This window comes from Hippocampus bargibanti, linkage group LG05 (assembly GCF_051943395.1).
Source record: "Hippocampus bargibanti isolate YZ-2025 linkage group LG05, ASM5194339v1, whole genome shotgun sequence".
In the NCBI taxonomy this organism is placed as follows: Eukaryota; Metazoa; Chordata; class Actinopteri; order Syngnathiformes; family Syngnathidae; genus Hippocampus; species Hippocampus bargibanti.
The window spans coordinates 24,474,004-24,498,749 of NC_142738.1; the positions used below are offsets into that span (position 1 = coordinate 24,474,004).

The 24,746-nt window shown below is 44.4% G+C and overlaps 1 protein-coding gene across 1 annotated transcript; it reads right to left on the reverse strand.

Annotated features, from left to right (window-relative positions):
- Window positions 1–663: 663 nt before the first annotated feature.
- Window positions 664–23,131, reverse strand: slc17a8 (solute carrier family 17 member 8). Its single transcript, XM_088996345.1, is given in 12 exon segments — window positions 664–1,116; window positions 1,722–1,849; window positions 3,394–3,504; window positions 10,200–10,332; window positions 10,426–10,604; window positions 10,607–10,801; window positions 13,563–13,649; window positions 14,908–14,995; window positions 15,074–15,188; window positions 20,397–20,515; window positions 20,817–21,072; window positions 23,040–23,131. Coding segments are annotated over 12 exon segments (1,833 nt in total). The 3' UTR covers window positions 664–786.
- Window positions 23,132–24,746: the final 1,615 nt, after the last annotated feature.

Genomic DNA, 24,746 nt, shown 5'->3' on the forward strand with positions numbered 1-24,746 from the left:
CACTGCTCAGCGTTCGGTTCGGTTCAAGTACTGCTCTAGGAGTTTGCCTGGTGCAGTGGAGTTCAACTGTGTAAAGACCAGGGTGGTTGACGGTGAGAGAACCTGTTATTGTGACCATTTATTTGATGATTTGATTTGGTGGTTTAATGTCAAAACAAGCCTGTTCAGAGACTGCCTTCAAATGTAAACCTAATTGCCGTTTGTGTTTTTACCTTCTTCAAAGGTTTTTCACCTTGCAATCAGCAATTGTCTTTTCAATGAGAAAAGAGAAGATTAAGTCCAAATTAAAAGAGGAAGAAGAAAGGAGAAATCTGTCTCATCATTGGAGTTAAAGAGTGAAGTCCCAGTGTAATCCCGGTCAACACAGTCAAAACCCTTTTCAAGTTAGGGGGCGAGCTCAAAAAAACAACATAACTTGACAGTACCTCAAACAAGGTGAAGGTATACTGTATTCAATTATTAATACATTGTGCAGGGATAGCTCGTGTATTCAATCATCAAGCGAAAGCAACAAACTTATCTTTAAGGTCTGCTATCAAATCCAGACTGCATGTTGTATAGGTGACACTTGACACGTGACAAGACAAATGAGTTGTAAAATCATGATCGAGATAAAACATTTCTCTTTTGTAACCATTTGCTTTCAAAGACAAGTCATCACTCTGAAACAGTGTTTTCATTTAAGTTAATACAAGTTGTTTGAAGTACATAATGGTTAATTTCCACAGGTGTAAATCATCATCACCATCTGGATCATCACCAAAGTCTTCATGTGCACAGAACCGCTCACTGATATCCCTTCTGAGGTTCTCCATTCACGTAATTGCCATACTCCTCTCGCATGGTCACCCCTCTTTTCTTTGTCCAGCCGTGTCTCTGACCTGACGCATTATCGGTTGTTCCGTAACTCATTTTGGGAGCTGTCATGGTCTCGCTGTTGAGCTCAGATTCTTCAGCGAGCTCATCCTCTTCGACAAAGCCACATTTTTCTTCACATGTGTTCTCGGGGTTGGCCCAGTCCTGTTGTTCTCCCGAGGCAAATATAGCGTAAAAGATGACCCCGGTGTAGTGCACCATGGATGCGATAACAAAGACGTTCTGCCACTCAAGGCGGGTCTGTCGCAAGAAAAGAGGGAATCGCGTCAAAAATATAGACGGAAATAAACATTGCTTTCTTGGTGATGCACCTCTCAGGATGGAAAAAAATCCACACTCAGACTCTACCCAGGAATACAGATGCAGTTTATCCCAAAGTGACTTTATTCTCGCAATTAATCTAATCCAATAGAATGAATGTCAACTTTCTTTGAGCCGATTGAAAGTTGATGCTTAATAAACACAAACAAACTCAAAATCCTGACAAGTTTCATTTATGCAAACATATGGCCTGCTGGTTGGAGCAGGCTTACAAATGTGTTTAATTTATTCATTTCATGTAGGCATTCATGAAAGATAATGCCACGTCATTGCTGCGCATAATAATGTCTGCATTGCTAAATTATTACGATCACCAGGTATGTCAACTTCATGCTTTCTATTTCAAGTGGAATTAAAGTAAAGTCTAATACGACACAAGGTTTGCAACGATAGTCAGAAGTCCTCAAACCAAGCACTTTGCCCGACTAGCGAGGAGCACATGTTAGTAACTCCTGACATCTATGACTCAACTTTGACTGAATTTTGATCACAACCTCTTATGCAAAAAAAAAAAATAGTTGTACCTTATGAATGGTCAGAGCACCAACAATCAGGGGACACACCATTCCAGACAGTGTTCCCACACCATTAGAAATTCCCATCAGGATGCTGGCATAGCGAGGAGCAATGTCCAGATGATTGACGTTAAAGCCTGCCAACACAGTACAGCAGGCGTGTCCAAAGGGGGCCAGATTTGGCGGACATTCTTTACATATTTTCTTTTCCTTTCGGCTTTACATTCTTTTCATATAACAGCAGTTAATTGTCTTAAGTATGTGTTTGGGTACATTTGAAACATGCATATCCAAATTTAATTGACATTGAATATTGAAATTGAAGATTCACTTAACTTCACTTTTATTTAACACTAACTTTTTTGTAGAAGTAATTACAGTGAGACCTCAACTTACGAACTTAATTGGTTCCCAGACAGAGTGTGTAAGGCGAAAAGTATCTATCTAAAAAAAAATCCCATAGAAAACCATTAAAATGGGAATAATCCGTTCCTGGGTTTCGATAAAATATAATTTTCAACTAAATAAGCCTTAAAACTACACACAACATACATTATTCTATGTATAATAAATATGCTATTGTATTGTAATGAAAGAAATACACTGAATTGTATCATAAAGTCACTTTACATTTACATTTGTGATGGTCATTTATGGCTTGATGGAATGGCATTGGAGGTCAAAGGTCAAAGGGAATTGCTGTTTGGAAAGAGGCGCATTACATGAGGACTGTCTCCTCATGTAACTGTTTTTCATGGTCGTTGATGGCTTATGGAAGGAGAGTCACCTTCCATAAGGACTGTTGGTAACTTAACCTCTGGTGCTGTTCGGTCGTGTGCTTCCGCCGAAGATCACTCCGCCAGCCGTGGTGGGTGTGTATTATGAAAATAGTGCTTATTATAAGGTTTAATTTTCATAAATTTGACGTTTGTAAGACGAAAAGTTTGTAAGTTAAGGTGTTTGTAAGTTGAGGTCTCACTGTATTCTTTTGTTAATTGCCAGCATTTGAGCATTTTGTTTTTAATGTACAAAATCGCCATTTTAGAAAATCGGGGGGCTCATCATGTCAATTACGGTACTTACATACTAATTTCCTGTTCCTACTTGAGCCTGCAGATGACAGCTTTTAGTGCCAGATGAAAATTGACCAAGGGCCGCATTGGGCCCCCAAGCCGGACTTTGGGCATGGGGCTGTACAGGATTGTATCGTGACAATGATAAATTTGACAACTATGAATAATGCTTATTTAAATTTTCTGAATGATAAAATCCTTAAAACATTCAGGATGAACCTGCACTTGTCAAGAAAATAATGTAAAGAAACTAACTCGCTTTATGAACATCCTCCCCGCCCAACAGTAAGGTGGGGAGTTGAGGGCTTCCTAATAATAACATTCATTGCATGTTTCACGAAACGAAACATGACGACACGTTGCAAGAAACCTTTACAATGTGTGTGAAAACAAACAAGTGACCATTCCACGTAGATAGGAATGTCAAGAAGCATCATTCCCGTTAACCAAGTTTCCCCTAAGAGATTCCACTTTAAATAGGTGAATTTTGTTTCACTTGCAGAGGTGTGGAAAATCTGAAGCTCATGTAAGTCAAGTGATCGTCACTACCTCAAAAAACTCACAAGTCGGGGCATGGGTAAATTGTACTACCAAGAGAGAAAGGGTACCTGAGATGGCAAATCCACTGAAGCCTACAGCAAGCACCAAGAAAGAGATGGCCACAGCACGGGTGTGTGAAAAGCCCACCACCAGAAGCAGAGTAGCCTCCATGCCAAAGCCTGCAAAAAGACATTGGATTGGATGTATCTTTATTCATCTCACATTGAAGACATTTACATTTCACAGCAGCAAAGTTATGACAGGAAGAGGAAAGGAAAGAAAAGTAGAAAAACAAATTACAGGAGCTGCTGGAAAGGCAGACACTCTCACGGCGCCATCATGAAGTAAAACAAAAACAAACTAAATAACAAATAATATGACAACACAAAGACACAGAGAGTCATTCATTCTTCAGCACTTGCTGTACCCTCTTTGTGACATGAAGCATCTGGTATTGAACAGAAGTAATGTGATAATAATCACTGTTGCGTACACCTCAAAACATTTGGTTCAATTTACTGAAAATTATTATTGTGCAAACTTAACTTTTTATGTTTTAAGTTTGACATGTTTGAAAATTATTATAGAGTAAAATCTGAATGTTTGACTGAACGGGAGACCCACATGTAGAACAGTATATAAATGCTTTATGCCTGGAATTTGGACACACACCATTCAACAGTTGTCGAGTTGCATTAATTCAACTATGTGCAAATACAGTCTCTTTTTCCTCTTATTTAAAGCCCATTAAACCACCTAATGCCGCACACTGTAAAAAAATGGATTTATTTTTACGAGAAGAATTTATTTCCTTTTTACCTCCTCCAAGAAATTCCAAGAATGTGTATTTATATCGTATTTTCTTATAAAATGAAGTCAATTGAGAGTTGAGGAAGCAATAACCTGCAGATTGGCAGACAGACACTATACAACCTGAGGCATGTCGCTCCTGTTGTGTCTTAGTACACACACACACACACACACACACACACACTGCGGGACTTTGAATGATTTGATCCTCATGACTGTCACATCTCGTCGCCGTCCTGGGCGCGCCCCGCCCCTCCTGTCACCTCCTCTGCTGCTCCCGGGGAGACGGCCCCTCCCATCATCACGCACCTGGGTCCCCACAGCTGATTGTCATTCCCTTGATTGTGCCTTCTGACTATATCTACCGATCGCGCTAGACAGTCGCCGTCGGAGTATTCTGGAAGCTATCCTGCTACTTCCGTGCCGTCAGATCAGCTGTCACCGATCTCCCTCACTCACCTCATCCTGCTGTCATTTTTTCATGCGTGCCTCAGTAAAGACTTTTGTTCACGACTATCTGTCTCGCCGTGTATTTTGGATCCGCACTCCCCGCTTTCCTTTCGTCACTCGAGCCCAGCCCTCGAGCCTCAAGTGACGTGACATAATACTCCGACCAACTATGAATCCCGCCGGCGAAGACAGATTTCTCGCCGCCCTCACCGAGCAAACGGAGCGTTCGAGCCAGCTGGCCCGAGCCATCGCGGAAATCAGCCAAATTACCACCATGCTGGCTCAACGCTTCGAGGCGGCTGAGGCACGCATTTCCGCTCTCACGGCCAAGTCTTCCCCGCCCGTGAGTAGGCACGCTCCTCAATTTCCTCTTCCCTCCCGCTACGCAGGCGAAACCGGGCGCTGCGCTCAGTTTTTAATGCAGTGCACGCTCGTGTTTGAGCAACACCCATACGCCTGCGTTAGCGATGAGGCGAAGGTAGCCTTCATCACCAGCCTGCTCACGGGAGAAGCCGAGACGTGGGTGCTGGCCATCCGCGAGTCCCGACCGGAGCTGCGCACCTCGTACACGGACTTCGTCGCCGAGTTACGCCGGGTTTTCCATCATCCGGTGACGGAGTCCGAAGCTGAGGGGAGATTACTGGACTGCGTCCAAGGGACCCGTTCAGCCACGGAATACGCCGTCGACTTCCGCATCCAGGCCGCTGGCAGCGGCTACGGCGACCGAGCGTTGAGGGGGGTGTTTCGTCGCGGATTGAACACCGATCTCAAGGACGAGTTGGCTACCCGCGACGCTGGCACCACCTTCGACGACCTGGTTGCCATAGTCATCGGCCTGGATCACCGACTTCGAGAGCGACAGAGGGAGCAGCGCGGCCGGCGCCTCGACGAGCCCCGAAGCCGGTCCAGGTCTACCACACCTGGCGGCGAGCGTGTGCGGCGCCTGGAGGAATCCCCCGAACCCATGATCCTCGGGGGAAGGAACGACCACACTACCCCCGGGGCTCGTCGCACCCAAGGCCCCCAGGCGAAGACCTCAGGTCCACGCAAGTCCCCGTCAAGACGGCGACCACAGCGACCTCTGGAGGTCAAATCCACGACCCCCGTTACGCGGTTGGAGCTGGACAGCGAATTAATCGGCCCGTCCAGCTCCCAAACCGTGCGGGCCCTAGTGGACTCGGGGGCCGACGGGTGCATCATTGACCCCCAGCTGGCGGACTCGTTGGGCTGCCAGCTGGTCGATCTCCACCCCCCAAAGGAGATGGTCGACTTGGACGGCAGACTGTTAGCCCGAGTCACCCACTTCACGGCCCCGCTCAAACTCCGGGTCGCGGGGAACCACGTCGAGCACCGCCAATTTTTAGTTATGCCCTCCCGGAATGCGCCGTTGGTATTGGGTCTCCCCTGGCTCAATACCCACGACCCGTCAATCTCCTGGGAGGGTCCCACCATTCAGGGCTGGAGCCCCTATTGCTACGCCAACTGCCTACGGTCGGCTACGGCAGGGCGAGACGCCTCCCGCGGTGGACCGCCTGAGGCCATCTGCCTCAAGGGCATGCCACACTGCTACCACGACCTGCGGGAGGTGTTCAGCAAGGACAACGCCCAATCCCTGCCGCCCCACCGACCGTATGACTGTGCTATTGACTTGCAGCCAGGGGCTCCATTACCGGACTCCAGACTTTTCCACATCTCACAACCGGAACGGGAAGCCCTGAGCACTTACATAGACTCCTCCCTCGCGGCGGGACTCATTCGGCCGTCACGGTCTCCGCTGGGCGCAGCGTTCTTCTTTATTGACAAGAAGGACGGAACCCTGCGTCCGTGTGTCGATTATCGGAGTCTGAACGACATCACCATCCGTAACAAATACCCCCTCCCCCTCATGGACTCAGCCTTCACGCCCCTTCAATCAGCAACCATTTTTTCCAAATTAGACCTCCGTAGCGCGTACCACTTGGTCCGCATCCGGGAGGGGGATGAATGGAAAACTGCATTTAAGACACCGTTAGGACATTTTGAATATCTGGTGATGCCGTTCGGACTCACGAACGCGCCCGCCGTCTTCCAAAATTTGATCAATGATGTGCTCAGGGACTTCCTCAATGTTTTTGTTTTTGTTTATCTTGACGATATTCTCATCTTTTCTCGTTCCGCAGAGGAGCACCGGCAACACGTCCGACGGGTCCTGGCGCGGCTCCTGCAAAACCGGCTCTATGTGAAGGCAGAGAAGTGTGAGTTCCATGTCCGCTCTCTGTCCTTCCTAGGGTTCATCGTGGAGCGGGGGCAGCTCAGGGCCGACCCCACTAAAACCAAAGCGGTGGTGGAATGGCCGATCCCAAAGACGCGGAAACAGCTTCAGCGATTTTTGGGGTTTGCCAACTTCTACCGCCGCTTCATACGCGGGTATAGTCAGAAGGCACTCCCCCTCACTAACCTCACGTCCACCAAGATTCCCTTCAGGTGGACGCCCGATGCTGAGGGGGCATTCAATCGCCTCCGTCTAGCCTTCACCAATCCCCCTGTTCTGCGTCATCCCGACCCGGATCTCCCGTTCACGGTCGAGGTTGACGCATCCGAGTCCGGAGTAGGGGCCGTCCTGTCCCAGCGCTCTCCCACAGACCAGAAGCTACGCCCATGCGCCTTCTTCTCCCGCCGGCTCAGCCCCGCTGAGGCCAACTACGACGTTGGCAACCGGGAACTGCTGGCGGTCGTCCTGGCCCTGCAGGAATGGAGACACTGGCTTGAGGGAGCGAAACACCCCTTCACCGTCTTCACTGACCATAAGAACCTGGCGGCCATCCGGTCGGCCAAGAGACTGAACTCCCGTCAGGCCCGATGGTCACTCTTCCTCACCCGTTTTAACTTTTCTCTCACCTACTGCCCAGGGTCACAGAACACCAAGCCCGATGCCCTATCCCGCATCCATGAGCCGGCAGAAAAGGAGGAGACCACCACCAACATTCTGCCGGCCCAGCGCATCCTGGGTGCCCTGAGGTGGGAGGTTGAGAGAAAAGTCCAGCAAGCCCAGGGGACGACCCCCATCCCCAGGGGCTGTCCGAAGGATCGCCTGTTCGTCCCCCCCCCCCTCTTCGCACGGAGGTGCTCGTCTGGGGGCACACCTCCAGGATTGCCTGTCACCCGGGGGTCAACAGGACGATCCAACTCATCGCCCAACGATTCTGGTGGCCAGGGTTCCGGAGGGACATCACCCTCTTCGTGAAGGCCTGCCCGACCTGTGCCTGTGGGAAAGCCTCCCATCAGCCCCCGGCAGGACTCCTCCGGCCACTACCGGTACCGTCCAGACCCTGGTCCCACATCTCCGTCGACTTCGTGACAGGCCTCCCCCCCTCCCGTGGCAAGACGGTCGTCCTTACCGTTGTGGACCGATTCTCCAAGTCGGCCCACTTCGTCCCGTTAACCAGGTTGCCGTCCGCCATCGAGACGGCTCAACTCCTGGTTAACCACGTCGTCCGTCTCCACGGGATTCCGACGGACATCGTGTCGGACCGGGGACCGCAGTTCGTGTCCAAGGTATGGAAATGTTTCTGTCGGTCCCTAGGGGCGTCGGCGAGCCTGTCGTCTGGATACCATCCCCAGACCAACGGACAGACGGAGAGGAAGAACCAGGACCTGGAGGCGGCCCTCCGGTGCGTGTGCCTCCACAACCCGGCGTCGTGGGCCCTGCACCTACCCTGGGTGGAGTACGCCCACAACTCCCTGGTCTCCGCAGCCACAGGTCGGTCCCCATTTATGTCCGCCTGTGGCTATCAGCCGCCCTTGTTTCCCACTCAGGAGGGCCAGGTGGAGGTCCCGTCTATTGAACATCACCTCAGACGGGCCCACCGAGTCTGGAAGGAGACCAGGGACGCCCTGACACGCACCGCATCCCGGAACCAGCGGGTGGCGGACCGTCACCGGAGACAGGCACCCAACTACCAGGTCGGGTAGGAGGTGTGGCTGTCGACGAGGGACCTTAGGCTGGCAGGGTCTTCAGCCAAGCTGGGCCCACGCTTCATGGGTCCCTTCCCCATCGAGGCCATCCTCAGCCCAGTCTCGGTGAGGCTCCGGCTGCCACCCACCATGAGGATCCACCCCGTTTTCCACGTTACCCTCCTCAAGCCAGTGGAAACCTGCTCCTTAGCCCCCCCCCCCCGGATGTTGGCCGACGGACCGGTCTACACCGTGCGGGAGATACTTGACTCCAGGCGCATGGGCAGAGGAGTACAGTACCTGGTCGACTGGGAGGGCTATGGACCGGAGGAACGACAGTGGGTCCCACGTGCCTGGATCCTCGACCCGTCTCTCATCCGGGCGTTCCATGCGGCTCACCCCTCCAAACCTGGTGGGCCGCCAAGAGGCGTCCGTTGAGGGGGGGGCACTGTCACATCTCGTCGCCGTCCTGGGCGCGCCCCGCCCCTCCTGTCACCTCCTCCGCTGCTCCCGGGGAGACGGCCCCTCCCATCATCACGCACCTGGGTCCCCACAGCTGATTGTCATTCCCTTGATTGTGCCTTCTGACTATATCTACCGATCGCGCTAGACAGTCGCCGTCGGAGTATTCTGGAAGCTACCCTGCTACTTCCGTGCCGTCAGATCAGCTGTCACCGATCTCCCTCACTCACCTCATCCTGCTGTCATTTTTTCATGCGTGCCTCAGTAAAGACTTTTGTTCACGACTATCTGTCTCGCCGTGTATTTTGGATCCGCACTCCCCGCTTTCCTTTCGTCACTCGAGCCCAGCCCTCAAGCCTCAAGTGACAATGACTCAGTTGTTTTGGACGACATTGTTTCCATTGGACAGAACATGGGACTCGAAGTGGATGCAGATGACATCGAGGAGCTTGTTGCTGACCATAATGAGGTCCTCAACACAGAGGATTTGGTTTGCCTTCAAGAGGACAAGCAGAAGCAAGCCATTCAGGAGTTGTCATTTGAGGGTGAGGAGGAGGAGATGGCTGCAGCATCAAGTGAGAGCATCAAGGCAATGTTGGCTAAGTGGAATGACGTGCAGGCTTTTATTGAACAGTTCCATCCAGAAAAGACTGTGGCTATGAGAATCATCAACATGATGAATGATAATGTGATGCCTCACTTTCATAAGACCTTACAAGTCAGAAAGCAACAGGTGTCAATTAAGAGACATCAACGACCATCACAAATGTAATAAAAGTGACATTATTATAAAGTGCAGTATATTTCTTTCATTACAATACAATAGCACATTTATTGTACATAGAATAAGGTAGGTTGTGTGTAGTTTTAAGGCTTATTTAGTTGAAAATTATATTTTATGGAGACCTGGGAACGGATTATTCTCATTTTAATGGTTTGCTATGGGAAATTAATTTTTGGGATACACACTTTTCGCCTTACACACTCTGTCTGGGAACCAATTGAGTTCATAAGCCAAGGCACGACTGTATATACATATACAGTATGTACACAATATAGACATGGTGTGCAGAATTATTAGGCAATTAGGTACATATACACAAACACACTTTTATAACTTATAAGGACTCTAGAAGTCGGGGTTGAGTGTAAGTATTTCGGGATGTGTGTTCACCTTATGTGTACATTGTGCAGATTGCTTAACATTTCCTATACCTACCTCCGCAGTTCATGAGTTTCCTCACATTCGTAGTGGTCATAATATTGTTACCACGCAGGAAGTCTGCCAGCTGTCCTCCAATTGGAACAACAATTGTCATCACCATGTGCGGCACGGCAGACAGGATCCCTACCTGTGAGAGCATCATGCAGTCTTATATAACATGTAACATAAAATATTGTTGCCTTGATTTACGGTTTCTGTGTGATGATAAGACGAGGTCAACCTTGCTAATTGGGAACCCAAAGACCTCTTCAAAATATGCCGGCTGGCTAATGAGAAGTAGATAAAAGGTCCAGCTGCGGCAAAAGTTGGCCACAATGATGGCATAGACTGGCATGGAAGTGAAGAAACGACGCCATGGTGTCTTGAATTTCTTATCGTGTTAGAGTTGAGGGAAAAAAGTAACGTCAAGAGACTATACAAAATGATCAATGTCAGTGATACCTTTGTACTTGCCTGAGTCACATTCTGGTGGTGGATTGTTTCGCCAATGGTGGACTCAATGTATGTTCTTTCCTCATCCGTGATTGTTGGATGCACAGAAGGACTTCCATAGGCCAACAACAGCCACAGAACATACCACACGATTCCAAAAATACCTTTTGGTCATAGAACAAAAGAGCGGCTAAAACATACTATATCCACAAATGTCATTTTTAAAGCACTGGTGTCAAAGTCAGGCCTGGGGGCCAAATCTGGTCTGCTATACCATTTTATGTGGTCTGTGACAGCAAATCATATTTGAGAAATGTCAAAGTGTCCTATATAAACCTCAATAACACTCAAATTAGAAAACTAGAAATTTGTTAATTCATTCATTCATAGGTAATATGTGGAGGGGATTAAACATTCTAATGGCTTCCCAAATTCATAATGGCCCCCGAGGAAAAACCGTAACTACAATGTGGTCCGTTGCAAAAAAATGAGTTTGACACCCTTGTTTTAAAGTACAGTGATACCTCAGTTTACGAGCGCTTTAGTTTACGAATTTTTCGTTTTATGAACATGAAATCCACGAGCATATAATCTTGGGAATAATCTCTCGGGAAACACACGGAGCGCCTCAATGGCTGGCGCACTAGTTTTCGGTGGAAGAACACCAAACCACACGGTCGAACAGTGACACTGAGGCTGGCGGACTAGTTTTCCACACCCACTTTCTTTTAGTGCACCCAGTGCAGATGTGGATACTTTTGCTTTTTTGGGACCAAAAAAGACCCCACCACAGGCTAGTGTGAAGCCGAAGAGGACACAAAAGAAAATTATGGTCGAGCAGAAGAAGGAGATCATCAAAAAACACGAACGAGGTGAGCGTTTGTGTGAGTTAGCGTCCATGTATGCTAAATTGACCGTTGCTACGTGTGGCGAAGGGTGTTTCTGTGTTGTCTAAACCAGTGTTTTTCAACCTTTTTTGAACCAGGGCACGCACATTGGAATTTTTTTGTGGCACACCACGAACCAACTCGCAGGAAAGAGGCAATCAGTGACGTGTTGCCACATGGATGAATATTAAATTACCCTCCCAGTCTTTTCAGCACAGACACAGGACAATGACATAATATTGGCAGAAAATGATTAATAAATGTTTGTAAAATTTTAAATTTGAAAAAGGGGCACTGGATAGTGGCACACCTGATGATCTCTCACGGCACACTAGTGTGCCGCGGCACAGTGGTTGAAAAATCACTGGTCTAAGCAGGCAATAGAAGAGGTTGAAAAACTTCTGTTGATTTGGATTAATGAAAAGCAGCTAGCAAGGGACAGTGTGTGAGGGTATTATCACTGAGAAAGCCCCGCAACTTCACTCGGATATCACCAAGAGGCAACTACATCAACGACCATCATAAAGGTAAATAAAATGTTATTATTATACAGTACAGTTTATTTCTTTAATTACAATACAATAGCACATTTATTATACATAAAATATGGTATATTTTGTGTTGTTTTCAGGCTTATTTAGTAGAAAATTATGTTTAATGGGGACCCGTAAACGGATTATTCTAATTTTTAATGGTTTGTTATGGGAAATAAATGTTTGGCAGACGAACTTTTCGCCTTACACACACTTTCTGGGAACCAATTAAGTTCGTAAGCTGAGGTATCACTGTATTGATAAGAGTGAGCCAGAATCACTAAACCATGTTGAAACTTTGACTCTCCACCTGAGAAGATTCATTATTATTCCGATTAAATGATGAGTCACAGCACCCAGACAGGAAAGGGCTATTTCTCCTCAATAAATCATGAGATCATATCGCACAAAAAGCAGAGTAGCTTTTTATTAAAAAACATCTACAAGATGTGAATTTTATGTCGGTGTTAATCGTTTTAATAAATCATGAAAGCAATTCAGATAAGGTTTATTGTGCAATGCATTCAAAGTAACGACTAACAGTACAGGATCTTGATTATTTTGTCATGACAGACACCCATTGAGAATTACACACGGTGTTCTGACATATTTGTTGGCTATGACGTTACACATATTTTTAATTTGTATATACAATACAATAGTATATTGTGCAGAAGACATTTTGAGTAATTGATGTACAATTACTTGATTTGTGGCTATATGTTTGTGCACAACCTAAAAACGCCAACCACGCGGTGCTATCATCTGATGTAGTCTTAGTTCTCATGCAATTAAATAGCGTAGTTATGAGCAATTAGTTCACACAGGTTGGAATGTGAACTGTCATTAGAGTGATGCAATCTTTCAATAGACTCTAGTCAAATATTCTTGATAAATTAAGCTCGCCATTGTTTTTATCTAAAAATGTGTGATTTGTGACTGGTGAATGAACAGTGATGCTAAAATTCATAAAATACTCAATGATTTCTACTATATCCATATAGCGTAATAGGGGATTTCCTTGAAGGTTTGGTTAAAATACTTGAGGATATTAGCACAGGTGGGCATTCCGTTAAATTGACAGAAGGTCCATCACAGTTTCCAACCGTATTTCAGGGGTTGCCTACGTGGGCCAGGTTCATCCTCATCAACGACACGTCCTGTGATTGGATGGCATACAATGCTGTTTTATTTTGTATTATTTTTGTATTTGGCTGCATGTCAGGTGTGAGGCACCTGACATGGCATCGTACTGGGAAGTCCATTCAGGACACCATTTGACTGTAGCCGACCTCTTGGATAGACTTGACGGGCCTGAATAGCGATGGCAGAAGTATAAAAACTAAATGATAACTTGTCCCTTTCACTCTGACATTTCCTCTCACAGCTTAATGTTGACTTAATGTCTCAATGCTCCTGGCAGTTCTCGACTCTGTTTGTCTTCATTCTTCCCGGCATTTTTGCATTGTACATGCAGAAACAGGTGTTGACATTCAACATCTTACCATAGATGTAAAAGACTGACGGCCACCCAATGTACTGAACCAACACACCAGCCAAAGGCATAGCGATCACGGCTCCTGCATAGGATCCTGGAACAAGGTGAGTTCAATTTCAGGATTATTTTTAAAACACAATGTTACCTTGGCAGCAGTCACATTTTTACATTGCCGTATTTTCCAGTGTATAAGGCACACCAGAGTATAAGGCGCACCTCCAATGAATGGTGTATTTTCAAACCTTTTCCCTATATAAGGCGCGTTGGACTAAAAGGTGCAACTTCATTGTACAAAAAAACTTTGCAATATAAGGCACACCACATTATAAGGTGCTACGGTAGAGGCTGCGGTTAAGCACTACTTTTTCTACAGGGGAAAGTTGAGTCAGTGGCTTCTGCCAGTAGTTGCGAGACCTGTTGTGGCTCACCATTAACTCAACAGAAATTAAATTAACATTACTTCACATATAAGGTGCACCAGTGTATAAGACGCAGGGCCATCTTTTGAAGAAAATTAAGGGTTTTGGGTACGCCTTATAAACCGGAAAATAAGGTATTCAGAATGAAAAAGTAAGATGAAACTGTAATTTCAAAATTTTGGTTCAGATTGTTTAACTGCACGCTATTTTAACAACTGGCTAACACGCAACCTCAGTTAAATTCTTAACCTGCTGTTAGATAACCAATTGTGCTTTGTTCAAAATGTGGAGAGTCATATGTGAGTTAGTAATACCGTCAAAGTTAACCATGCGGTTAATGCCATTGTCTAAGTGTTTTGATGAGGTTGATGTCATTTGTTGTGTAGATTGCCATTGCATCTCCTGATGCAGCATGCAGAACATATGTAGAACTGGCTAACCACTCACCTGCTCTTTATAGCCAGTGACACTTGATGGAAACTGACCACCCACTTTTTGCGTTTGCACCCATCCATTTTCTAGATGGCTTCAAGGAACCGGAGTTCCTACAGTTCCTCGAGAGCCATACGCTGGCTGTTTTAGATCTCTTCCTGCTCCAACACAGCCGATTGATTCAATTGCGCATGATCGTATCAGGCCTTTACACAAGTCGCTGATGAGCTGATCATGTGAATCGGGTTTGTTGAAGCGAGAGCGATGTAAAGCAGACAGGATATGGCTCTTGCGGAACCAAAGTTCCCTACCCCCGCCATAGTGAACCAACCGTTCCCACCTACTGACAATTTACGCTCTAACACGTTTTCTAACACATGAGAGGAAATTGGAGTAGGCTGTCCGGATGAAGGATCCAGCTCATCCGTGACCTTCATGGGGACACATAGGTACACATAGAAAATTGATGAAAGCATGGCTCCCTTCACAACTTCAACTCACCACAGAAGGATGTAGTGGCCAATCGACTGCGTTCAAGGGGTGGGGCCCATTTTGACCACATCCCATGGCAAGCTGGGTAGGTCACACCCTAGATGGGAAATGTGACCCGAATAATGAACCCATGTCCGCTAGCCATTTCTCGAAAACTTCATATTTTCATTCTTACCTCAACTAAGCCCTGCAGGATGCGAACAAACATGACACAGCCATAGTGAACCCTCGCTGCAGATGGGATGAACATATTCAGTACTGACGTCAAGAAAATGGCAGCGCCAAACACCCTGCAGAGAGACGAAAAAAATACATTATTTTAAGAGAACTGCGCTACTATTAATTGCCCCTGACCACCTGACTCAGTTAGATAATCTCCGGCAGCGGAGAGTATTCCCCCCAACTCTCTCTAAGATGCCACAAGTTTGGTACCAAAATTGGCTATTTTTTTAAACACCTTACCATCATTTATGTCACGGTTTGCGAGGCGGTGATGGTTGTGGATCCCAAATGAGCAGGCAGGAGGGCGCAGCAGGTTGTATTTGACAAATTGTATTAAAATAAAGTCAGTAGGAACAAAAAGTACAAAGTATCAAAGAAAACCATGAGTAAAAATCTGCTTAAATGAAACAAACCTGACAGGGTGCGTGCAGCAAACTCATACAATGACCCGACAAGGTATGGTTGTGCCGGGAGTCATTTTAACTGCCACTGATTGGAACGACCAACACCTGTGCAGCTCCAGGCGGGGCCGACAGCGCTATCCGTTGGTTGGGTGATAGGACAAGTTCCAGCTGAAGAACGACAGAAGTCGAACTTGCCCACATTTGCTGAGCTATTGCTTCTTACTGATAACTGAAGGAGACCATGAGGCAGAAGAAACCCTTAGAATGAAACAGCATCTTAGGGAAAAACGGGAGGCCACCACCTATGCACAGGTTGCCAATGTTGATTGAAATGGAAGGAAGAGCACTGCACTCTCTGGCATTACTTATAAAACAGGACAGTAATCGGTGGTTGTACAGCGGCAGCAAGCTAAGCGTCAACCGGCCTCAGGCCACTAAAACTGCCTTTTTTCAATGAAAAATGCACAGTGAAATCCATTCAGTTATATGTGGGATTCAGTGTATAAAGGATTGACAACCAGTGATTTGACTTACGACTCCAGCCGCTCAGCACTATGCATGACAATATGTACATCAAAATCATCTCAAACAAAATGCTACAATAACTATTTCCAAAGTACTGAAAAAACTACAGAATCACTGCTCAAACTATAAGATTAAAAAAAACATGTTTGTTTTTTTTTAAATGGGGCTGTTACCTGAGGGGTTATTGCTGTCAAATCTTCCTGAACAATCTGAAGCCAGCAAGCCTTTGGATGTCATTATTTTCAGCTCCTTCGCTAAATGAAGAACCCTCGATACACACTTTGAGGAAATGCCCCCTTCATTACTCGATGCAAACTTCAAAATCTCTTGATACACCTCCAATAGAACGCCAGTTGGTTTAGTCATATATGCACCGAAATGTAATCTTTGTGAAATCAAAAGTAGTTGGAAGCAAACAGTTACAGTTGTGCTGTTTGTATATGTCGTGTCTTTTGCCTCCACATTGATCAGTTGATGAGTAAATGGGTTTCACTTTATCTTGGAGATGCAGAGAGAAGGAGAGGCCAAGGTCACACAATGACTTTTGATTTGCTTACACTTTTAGGTACAGTGAATACAGTGTGTACATATTTTGTGCATCTTTTTTTGTGGTTAATTTGTAAACATACTTCTTGTGTTTGTGTACCATATTGAAAAACAGAAATAAACCAAAACAAAACTCCTGGTGACTCTAAACAGAACTGTACTGTTTTAAAACTGTTAATCTATTAATCTAATATAATTGATATAATAATTACCATTATAATAATTAGTCCCATTTTGGGTACATTTTCATTACAGTTATGCATCCCAAATACATACCTTAAAGGCCCTGTCACAAACAATAAAACTAGACATTGTTAAAAAAAAGTGTAAGAAACCTATTGATAATCACCTATTTTGAGTCTGTTTTGTGCCTGACGTTCACCCTTTTCTATTGAGTAACAGTATCACCCAGTACGAATTAAAGAAATAAAAACCCTCATGTGCTTCCATTTGGTTTGGTAGCTGGGATGTTTCATTTTTCAAACATACTGTCATTTTTTTTCAAAAATATATTGATTGAGTTGCCCAAAAGATGATACATTTTTGGGTTGATGTTATATTTTCATGTTGCAATTTGGCACAGAACATGAATTATTGGGAATAAAAAACACTTTTTATAACTTTTTTTTTCAGCTCCTATTCACACATATAACCAGAACAAGCTTTTTAATTCCTTAATTTCCCTTGCACAATTTCTCAGATAAGAAGGAAATTGTGTATGATTCGTATTGCTTGTCACCACTTTTTGAAGTTGAGTGTAAAACCAACACATCAAATGAAATTCATTCAGTCATTCGTTCATTTGACGAACCACTTTATCCACCTGTCCCTGCTGTCTTTGTGCAGATGGGCAATTTAAATTCAATATTGTATACATATGTAAAGATCAAACTATGAAACGAAAACAATTTTATTTTGTCTCATGGGAATTTGAAAGACAATGTGGCGGAGAAACTAGAGATGTGGAGATATGCCCTGGAAAGGAGAGGAATGAATATCAGTCACAGCAAGATGGAATTAATTGTGTGAATTACAGGGATCCAAGTGCAAGAGTGATGCTGCAGGGAGAAGAGATAAAGAAGGTGGAGAATTTTAAGTACTTGGGGTCAACTGTCCATTGCAGCGTGGAAAAGAGGTGAAGAAGTGTCCAGGTAGGCTGGAACAGCTGGAGAAAAATGTCAGGTGTGATGTGTGATGTGTGATAGAAGGGTTTCAGCTCGGATGAAAGGAAAAGTGTATAAAACGGTGGTGAGACCAGCAATGATGTTTGGACTGGAGACAGTGCCACTGAAGAAAAGACAGGAAGCAGAGCTAGAGGTAGCAGAGATGAAGATGTTGAGGTTTTCTTTGGGAGTGACCAGGTTGGATATAGGATCAGGAATGAGTACATTAGACGGAAAACTCATATTAGAGGCTTTGGAGAGAAAGTCAGAGAGGCCAGATTGAGATGGTTTGGACATGTCCAGAGGAGAGAGAGTGACTATATCGGGAGAAGGATGCTGCGCCTTGAACTGCCAGGCAGGAGACCGAGAGGAAGACCAAAGAGGAAGTTTATGGATGTTGTCAGAGGACATGAAGGTAGCTAGTGTGAGAGAAGAGGATGCACAAAACCGGGTTAGATGGAAGACACTGATTTGCTGTGGTGACCCTTGAAGAGAAAATCGAAATGAAAAGAAGATATGAATGGATGGTTGTACGTAAAAGGCCACAGAAGAACTGAAATTAGCATAGATTTTACGGTGTTCATATCATAAACTTGAAAACAAGCACTTCTTCGACTGATATGCTTCTGTTTGTTTTGGTTTCATTTCAGCGGAGCGTATTCCCTCCAAATCTCTCTAAGATGCCACAAGATGGTACCAAACACCCTAGCCAATGTTAACAGACGTTCAAATTTCTACTGCGAAATTCTCGTGTCAAGGTTTTTGAATGTTATGTCGACTGGAATTCAGTTGGCCTTCTGCAGTCATGATCTCCTGCTCTGCATATTTTCAGTCTGAAATATCATTCTTATCAATGAACCGAGAAAGGCATACAGTGGGGAGTAAAATAACAGAATAGCATGGGGTTTCCATCTTTTCTGTAAAAACAACAGTGGGTTGACTAACTGAAGAGCTTTTCAGAATACGCCAGCCTATGAACATCTCCGTAAAGTGAAACCATTTGACATGGTTGTTTTCTGTTTGTCAGCTATCTAATGAGTCACACTGAACACCCCTGATTGTCATGCAGTGACCTAATACCATTGAGTTCTCAGCTCCCTGCCAATTTTCTTGCAAACTGAATCCCCCGTTCTCCTCTTTTTTTCCAAAACAGAGTGTAAGTGACACTTGTAATATTCCAGCGGTGTTTCAGAAAGAAATCAGAGGCAGGATCTTTCATTATTAACTCTGTCAGTGGTGTGTCCTCTTTTCCTGGGAAGCTTTTATTACAGGGCTGCTATCTACTCCATCTGCGTTGCTCAGAGCACTGAGCAGGTTTAACCATTTAAGAACAACGCCATCGGGTTGCTTCTTGACAGTGTTTGTTTTGTTGTTGCAAAGGACCTATCTGAATGTTTTTTTATGGAATAGTCCAATATGAATACTGGTGGCAGCTATATTTCTTCCTATTAGCAATGGAACGAAGTCCCTTATTTTATGTGGAGTGATAGAGAATAGAAGTTACCATATTTAAAAGTTTCAAGGTTAGTGAGTCGCCGAACACAAAGCCCACAATGGAAAGACAGAGAAACCTGGGGTCAATTTGAGGTGAACAGACACAGCCTGTGAACCTGTCATCTTCATGTAGGAGATCTGGCCTTGGACTGATTTAGTACTTGGTCAACTCCTTCACAGGACATAAGTTAGGACTGGGTAAACTCCTTCACATCAAGCGGTCATTAGCCAGGTTACAAATCTATCGGTTCAGGGAAAGAATAACCAATTAAAATGTCTATGTTCTGTTGTTCATAGTTGTTGGTGCTTGGGCCGTCCAGGGGCGTGGTATTCAAATCAAAAAGACTAAGTTTTACTAATGTATCACTTAAATTTGCATATACTCTCTATAACTGCCAGGTATATTGTAATTGGTTGCCATGACAACAAAAAATATAATTTATTTGCTCGTTATTCTGTAAAAGTGTTTAACATTTCTCTGTGAACCTTTATATGTGTTTTCCTTAAAATCGTCTTCAGTTCTTTATTTATAATGTTTTGTCATTATCACTTCCTCTTCCGTGTCATGTATTTCGATGTACCAGAGTAATCGCTAGAGAGAGACAGAACGAGAATAATTGAGAGAGAGAGCACGTCAGTCTAAAGTCTACATCATCACAGTTTATCTACTTTCGGTTTGTAAGGTGTACAGGGTATGTTATTAATTTGCTTATTTACTCGATGTCTTGTCGAACTTATTGTCATAGTAATTGTTGTTTTTAAATGTCCTTTAGTTTCCACGGTGTTCCAAGTGTTCCACAATAAATGTTTGTGACATCAGTACGAAGCGTTAACCTTGACCGGGGTAGATACACTCTCAATAAATAGCTTGACAGAGGGCTGCAGAAGTTGGGCGTTGGTCATTAATGGCTGTGTCCCCTGCCGGCAGTAAAAGACAATCTTCCTGTGTTCGAGCCTCTGTTCACAGTGTCCGACCGAATATCTCTGACATGGAATTAAAATAATTATTTATGAGTTTGTTGAGACTTAGGAGGGAGTTCAAATCAATGGAGTGACTTCTAGTACTGCTTAACGCAATGCAACAAGTGTCATGAAAACGGTAGTTACAGAAAGCCAAGCAACTGAGTCAAGAAATTGATTTGACCTGTGAGCAGAAAGCTTGTTTGAGATGAAACCACCAGGAATTTGAGTGACGATGTAGCCCCAGAAGAAAGAACCGTGGATAAGTCCAACTGTCTCTGGGTCCCAGTTGAACTCAGCTTTCTAAAAAGAAAAATGAAAGTTCAGGAGATGGAGTGTGTCGAACACGGGTCCCAAACTTTGGTCTCCAAAATCCTTATCCTGTTTGTTTCCCTGCTCCATCACACCTGATTCAAATGACCAAACTCTTTGGCAAGCTCTTCAGAAGCACAATAATGAGCCTGATCATTTGAATCAGGGAGCTATGAGGGGGTGGACAACATCTAAAACATGCAGGATAGGAGCCCTCAAGGACAGATGTTCATGACCCCACAGCCTGTTGATGAACTTCAGTTCCCTCAATATCTAAAGCAAGAATGTCTACCTGGAGTATTTCAGTTCCATTCACGTATTCGGTGTTGTTATTCACCATCTCCACAATTGCAACTCCGAGGTTACAACGGATGCCGAAGGAGATGCAGAAGCCCAGACCACTTAGAATGGCGATGATGTAACGCTTGGGCAGACCGCCACAGCTACAGTCCAGCAGTGGAGCGGAACGAGATGTGGAGGCCACAGGACGGCCATCCTCTGTCAGTTCAAACTGGCTTTCCTCCTCTACATTGCTGCCATCGAGTTTTCTGCTCAAAAAAAAAAACAAAAAAAAAAACAGAAGAACAATTTCCTTATTCATGGTGATGTTTTGCATACCGTGTATGTACTGGATGTCCACCCATCCATCCATTACAAGACTGCTTTTCCTGAACAGGGTCACAAGAGGTACTGGAACCTATCCCAGACTTTGGGTGAGTACAACCTAAAAGATCGCCAGTCAGTTTCAAGGTATACATATAGAGACAAACAACCATTCACACCCATATCCGCACAGTCACTGAGTGGAAACCGGTCCTACGCTGCCCACACACAACTCAGGCTACCACTACATCATCAGCGATTTATATACATCCAGTTGTCATTATTTGTGTCATATGTGAACTAGAGGCTAATCCCAAAATGGTGTTGGGCAAGAGGAGGGTTAAAACAGATAACTTGTCAATTGTAGGGCATTTAGTACGATGTGGGACGGATATTTTTATTTGATAGCAATGTGTGCATGCGTGTGGATTTGATTGGTGAGTATGTAGAGTAGGGATCACCAAGATAGTGCCTGGGGGCACTAAAGGACGACATGATTTTGAAAATAGGGTGGATTGACCCAAATGTATTGAACAAAAAATGCAAACAGGAGGGCAGCCAAATAGTCGCGTGGTTAGCATGCCGGCTTCACAGTGCAGAGATCATGAGTTCAAGACCCGGTTCGGCCTTCCCATGTGCAGTTTGCATGTTCCCCCCAGTCCCGCGTGGGTTTCTCCAAATCCCCCGGTTTCTTCCCACATTGCCAAAAATATGCATGGCAGCGTGATTGAACACTGAAGAATTGTCCCTGGGTGCCAGCGTGAGAGCAAATGGTTGTTTGTCTTTGTGTGCCGTGCGATTGGCTCGGAACCAACCTGATGCCCAAAGACAGCTGGCATAGGCTCCAGCACCCCCGCAACCCTAATGAAAAATAGGCGGTACAGAAAATGGAAGGATGGATGCAAACAGGAGTCAAATTACTCAAAGTCCTGTACGTCACAAGGAAGTCAAAGTAACAAAAGAAACCTGAGATATAAAACAAAACGTGACTGGAGCGGAGCACAAGATATTCACGCACATGTATTTGCAATTCACAACTCACAATTACCCAACCAACACAGACAGAACTCAGGGAACTAAATAAGAGCAAAGCGACGAGACAACGAAAAGCATCTGTACAAGACAGTTGAGAGAAATTGATTGGTTAAACACAAGGGACACGATAGCGAGAACAGGTGGCGACAAAATGGGCACACGAGGGAACGTGACCTAAACAGAAACATAATAGCTTGCTTTCATTATATAGACATCATGCCATTTTTTATGATTTTGAAAGAGCATTATTCGGTTTCTTACAAATCACAGTACAGTGCAGTGAAGAACCAATGTCATTTTGGACATGATTGCTCTTGCTTTTTTGTTTTTGATTTCAAGATGGCGTTGCGAGAGTGGCTGCCTTCTCAGCAGCTCCTGTATTTTTTATTTATTTATTTATTTTTGCTGCTGTGAAATGTAAATTTCTTCACTGTCATACAAATAAAGGCTCATCTAATCTAATCTAATCTAATGAGATGTGTCAACATACACGCACTATAACTGTTGGAATGTACAATGTCATTCATAATATTGATTCAAAAAAATTATGCCTATATACACACACACACACACACACACACACACACGCGCACACACACACACACGCACGTGCACATGCATGCACACTCACATGCACATGCACACAGGCATGCCTCTGTGAATTATTTATCAGACATGAGGTATGTATTACTGTTTTATAATTGGCCCAATATTAAATTACAGGTTTGACTTAACAGGCACAACAAAGAAGTATTTATTCTACATACTGCATAATTTCATATTTTTTTTTTACTAAATTGTCCCAGCACGTTAAGTTTTTTAAATCATCATGCACTGCACTGTATGTGCCTGTGAGAAAATACACAACTCATCTCACCTTTGCAGTTTTCCCAAACAGTTGACAACTGTTGACTTCACTTCTTCTGTCTCTGAGTTTAGCATCTTCCCCCTCAAAGCTCCCAAGGACATGTTGGTGGCTTTACCGTCTTAATTTCAAATATGTCTTGATACTTCTGCCTGTCAAAAATCCACTAGATGATGTCTATTCTTGGTAAACTTCCGGCCAAAGAAATTGTATCCACCTAAGGGTCGTATCAAGGATCAAGTGCACGTTACCAAACCACCCTGTCCAATGATTTTGGGGTGTTCAGAGAGGCGGCGGGAAGAGTTGGCTGTATTGGTATATTCCTTAATGCCAGTTTCAACTCCGAAAAGTTCCATTTGACAGGACGACTTGCATAGAAAGAAGAGCGCACATGAAATCAGTTGATCCAGTTTTCACTTTATGGGCATGGTGATCATTTTTGTATGCCGCTAAACTGAATGCACACCTTTGAGATACCTCTCCATGTCATATACTCCCAGAAAGGAGGGGCAGGTCTTGTCCCTCGCTTTCTACGCCCTCATCCTCTTCGGCGTCACCATCATCTTGCCTCCAGCGTCATCCCGACAGGTTCATTTGATCTCAGCCAGTATGGTGAACAATGAAAGATGCATGAGCTTGACAACTCGCATTGAGGTGAGACAAAAAGGCATATGTGCACAAATGGCAGCTGTATTATTTGCTACAATCATTATAACATTAATTGCACTGATTTACCTTCATAATGTTATGCCAACACATTGCTTTGAGAATTGTTGTTTTCATGACATATTCATCCACTTTGGGCTTATCCTCTCAAGTGTCATGGGTGACCTGGAGCCTATCCCCAGTATGAGTGAGAGAGGTTAGTCAGTCAATTTGTATAGTTTTAACATCACTTCCTTCATACTGTTGCTTCAATGTCGTAAATGGCAGTAAACACAATGTGAACACATAGCTTTTATACATCACAAAACAAGACAAAGCCAATATAAGCATCAGAGGTGTGACTGTATAAACTGTGGCCAGTAAATTAGAAACTTTCTGGATATCGCAGTGGTGAAGAGTTGCCATGTAACGTTTGGCTAAAGCTGATATTTTATCATTTTGCCTTAATTCAAAAGAAAAGGCTACACAACACAAACTCTTTCCTTTTGAGATAGTAATACTGATATAGTCTTGATTGACTCACAAATTCACTTTGTGTAAATTTTGGGCGTGGCTAATTGAACACAATTTGGATATATGACATGTTTTATTTGGTTTGATGAATGCCAATAAGTTTAATGTATCCTCTGCTATCTAATGGAAAATCATTTAATTGTTCACCTACGGCATACTAGAGGGGAAACGTTTGATTTGTAATAAATAAGTAATGTTTTCTGAAAGATTACACGACATAGTGAACCTTCCTGCCACAACCCTGGTAATTTCTCAAGAAATAAGTCCGAGGTGCCCCAACAACCTGGTCAAGAATTATTGTGGCATCAGGTGAAATTCAGCAAGCGTCACTCCTGTAGATTTATTTATTTATTGAACTCATTTATGCATTGGAAAAATGTACATGTATAACGATTACAATTTTGGTGTTTTAAACTGTAATTTAAAGTATGGTTCTTGTGTATACCTACAAATTAAAGTGTTGACTCAATTAACTTCACATGAAATTAACAGAGAAATATACTAGTAATTAAAGCACTTGTTGTAAACCACTCCTTTTTG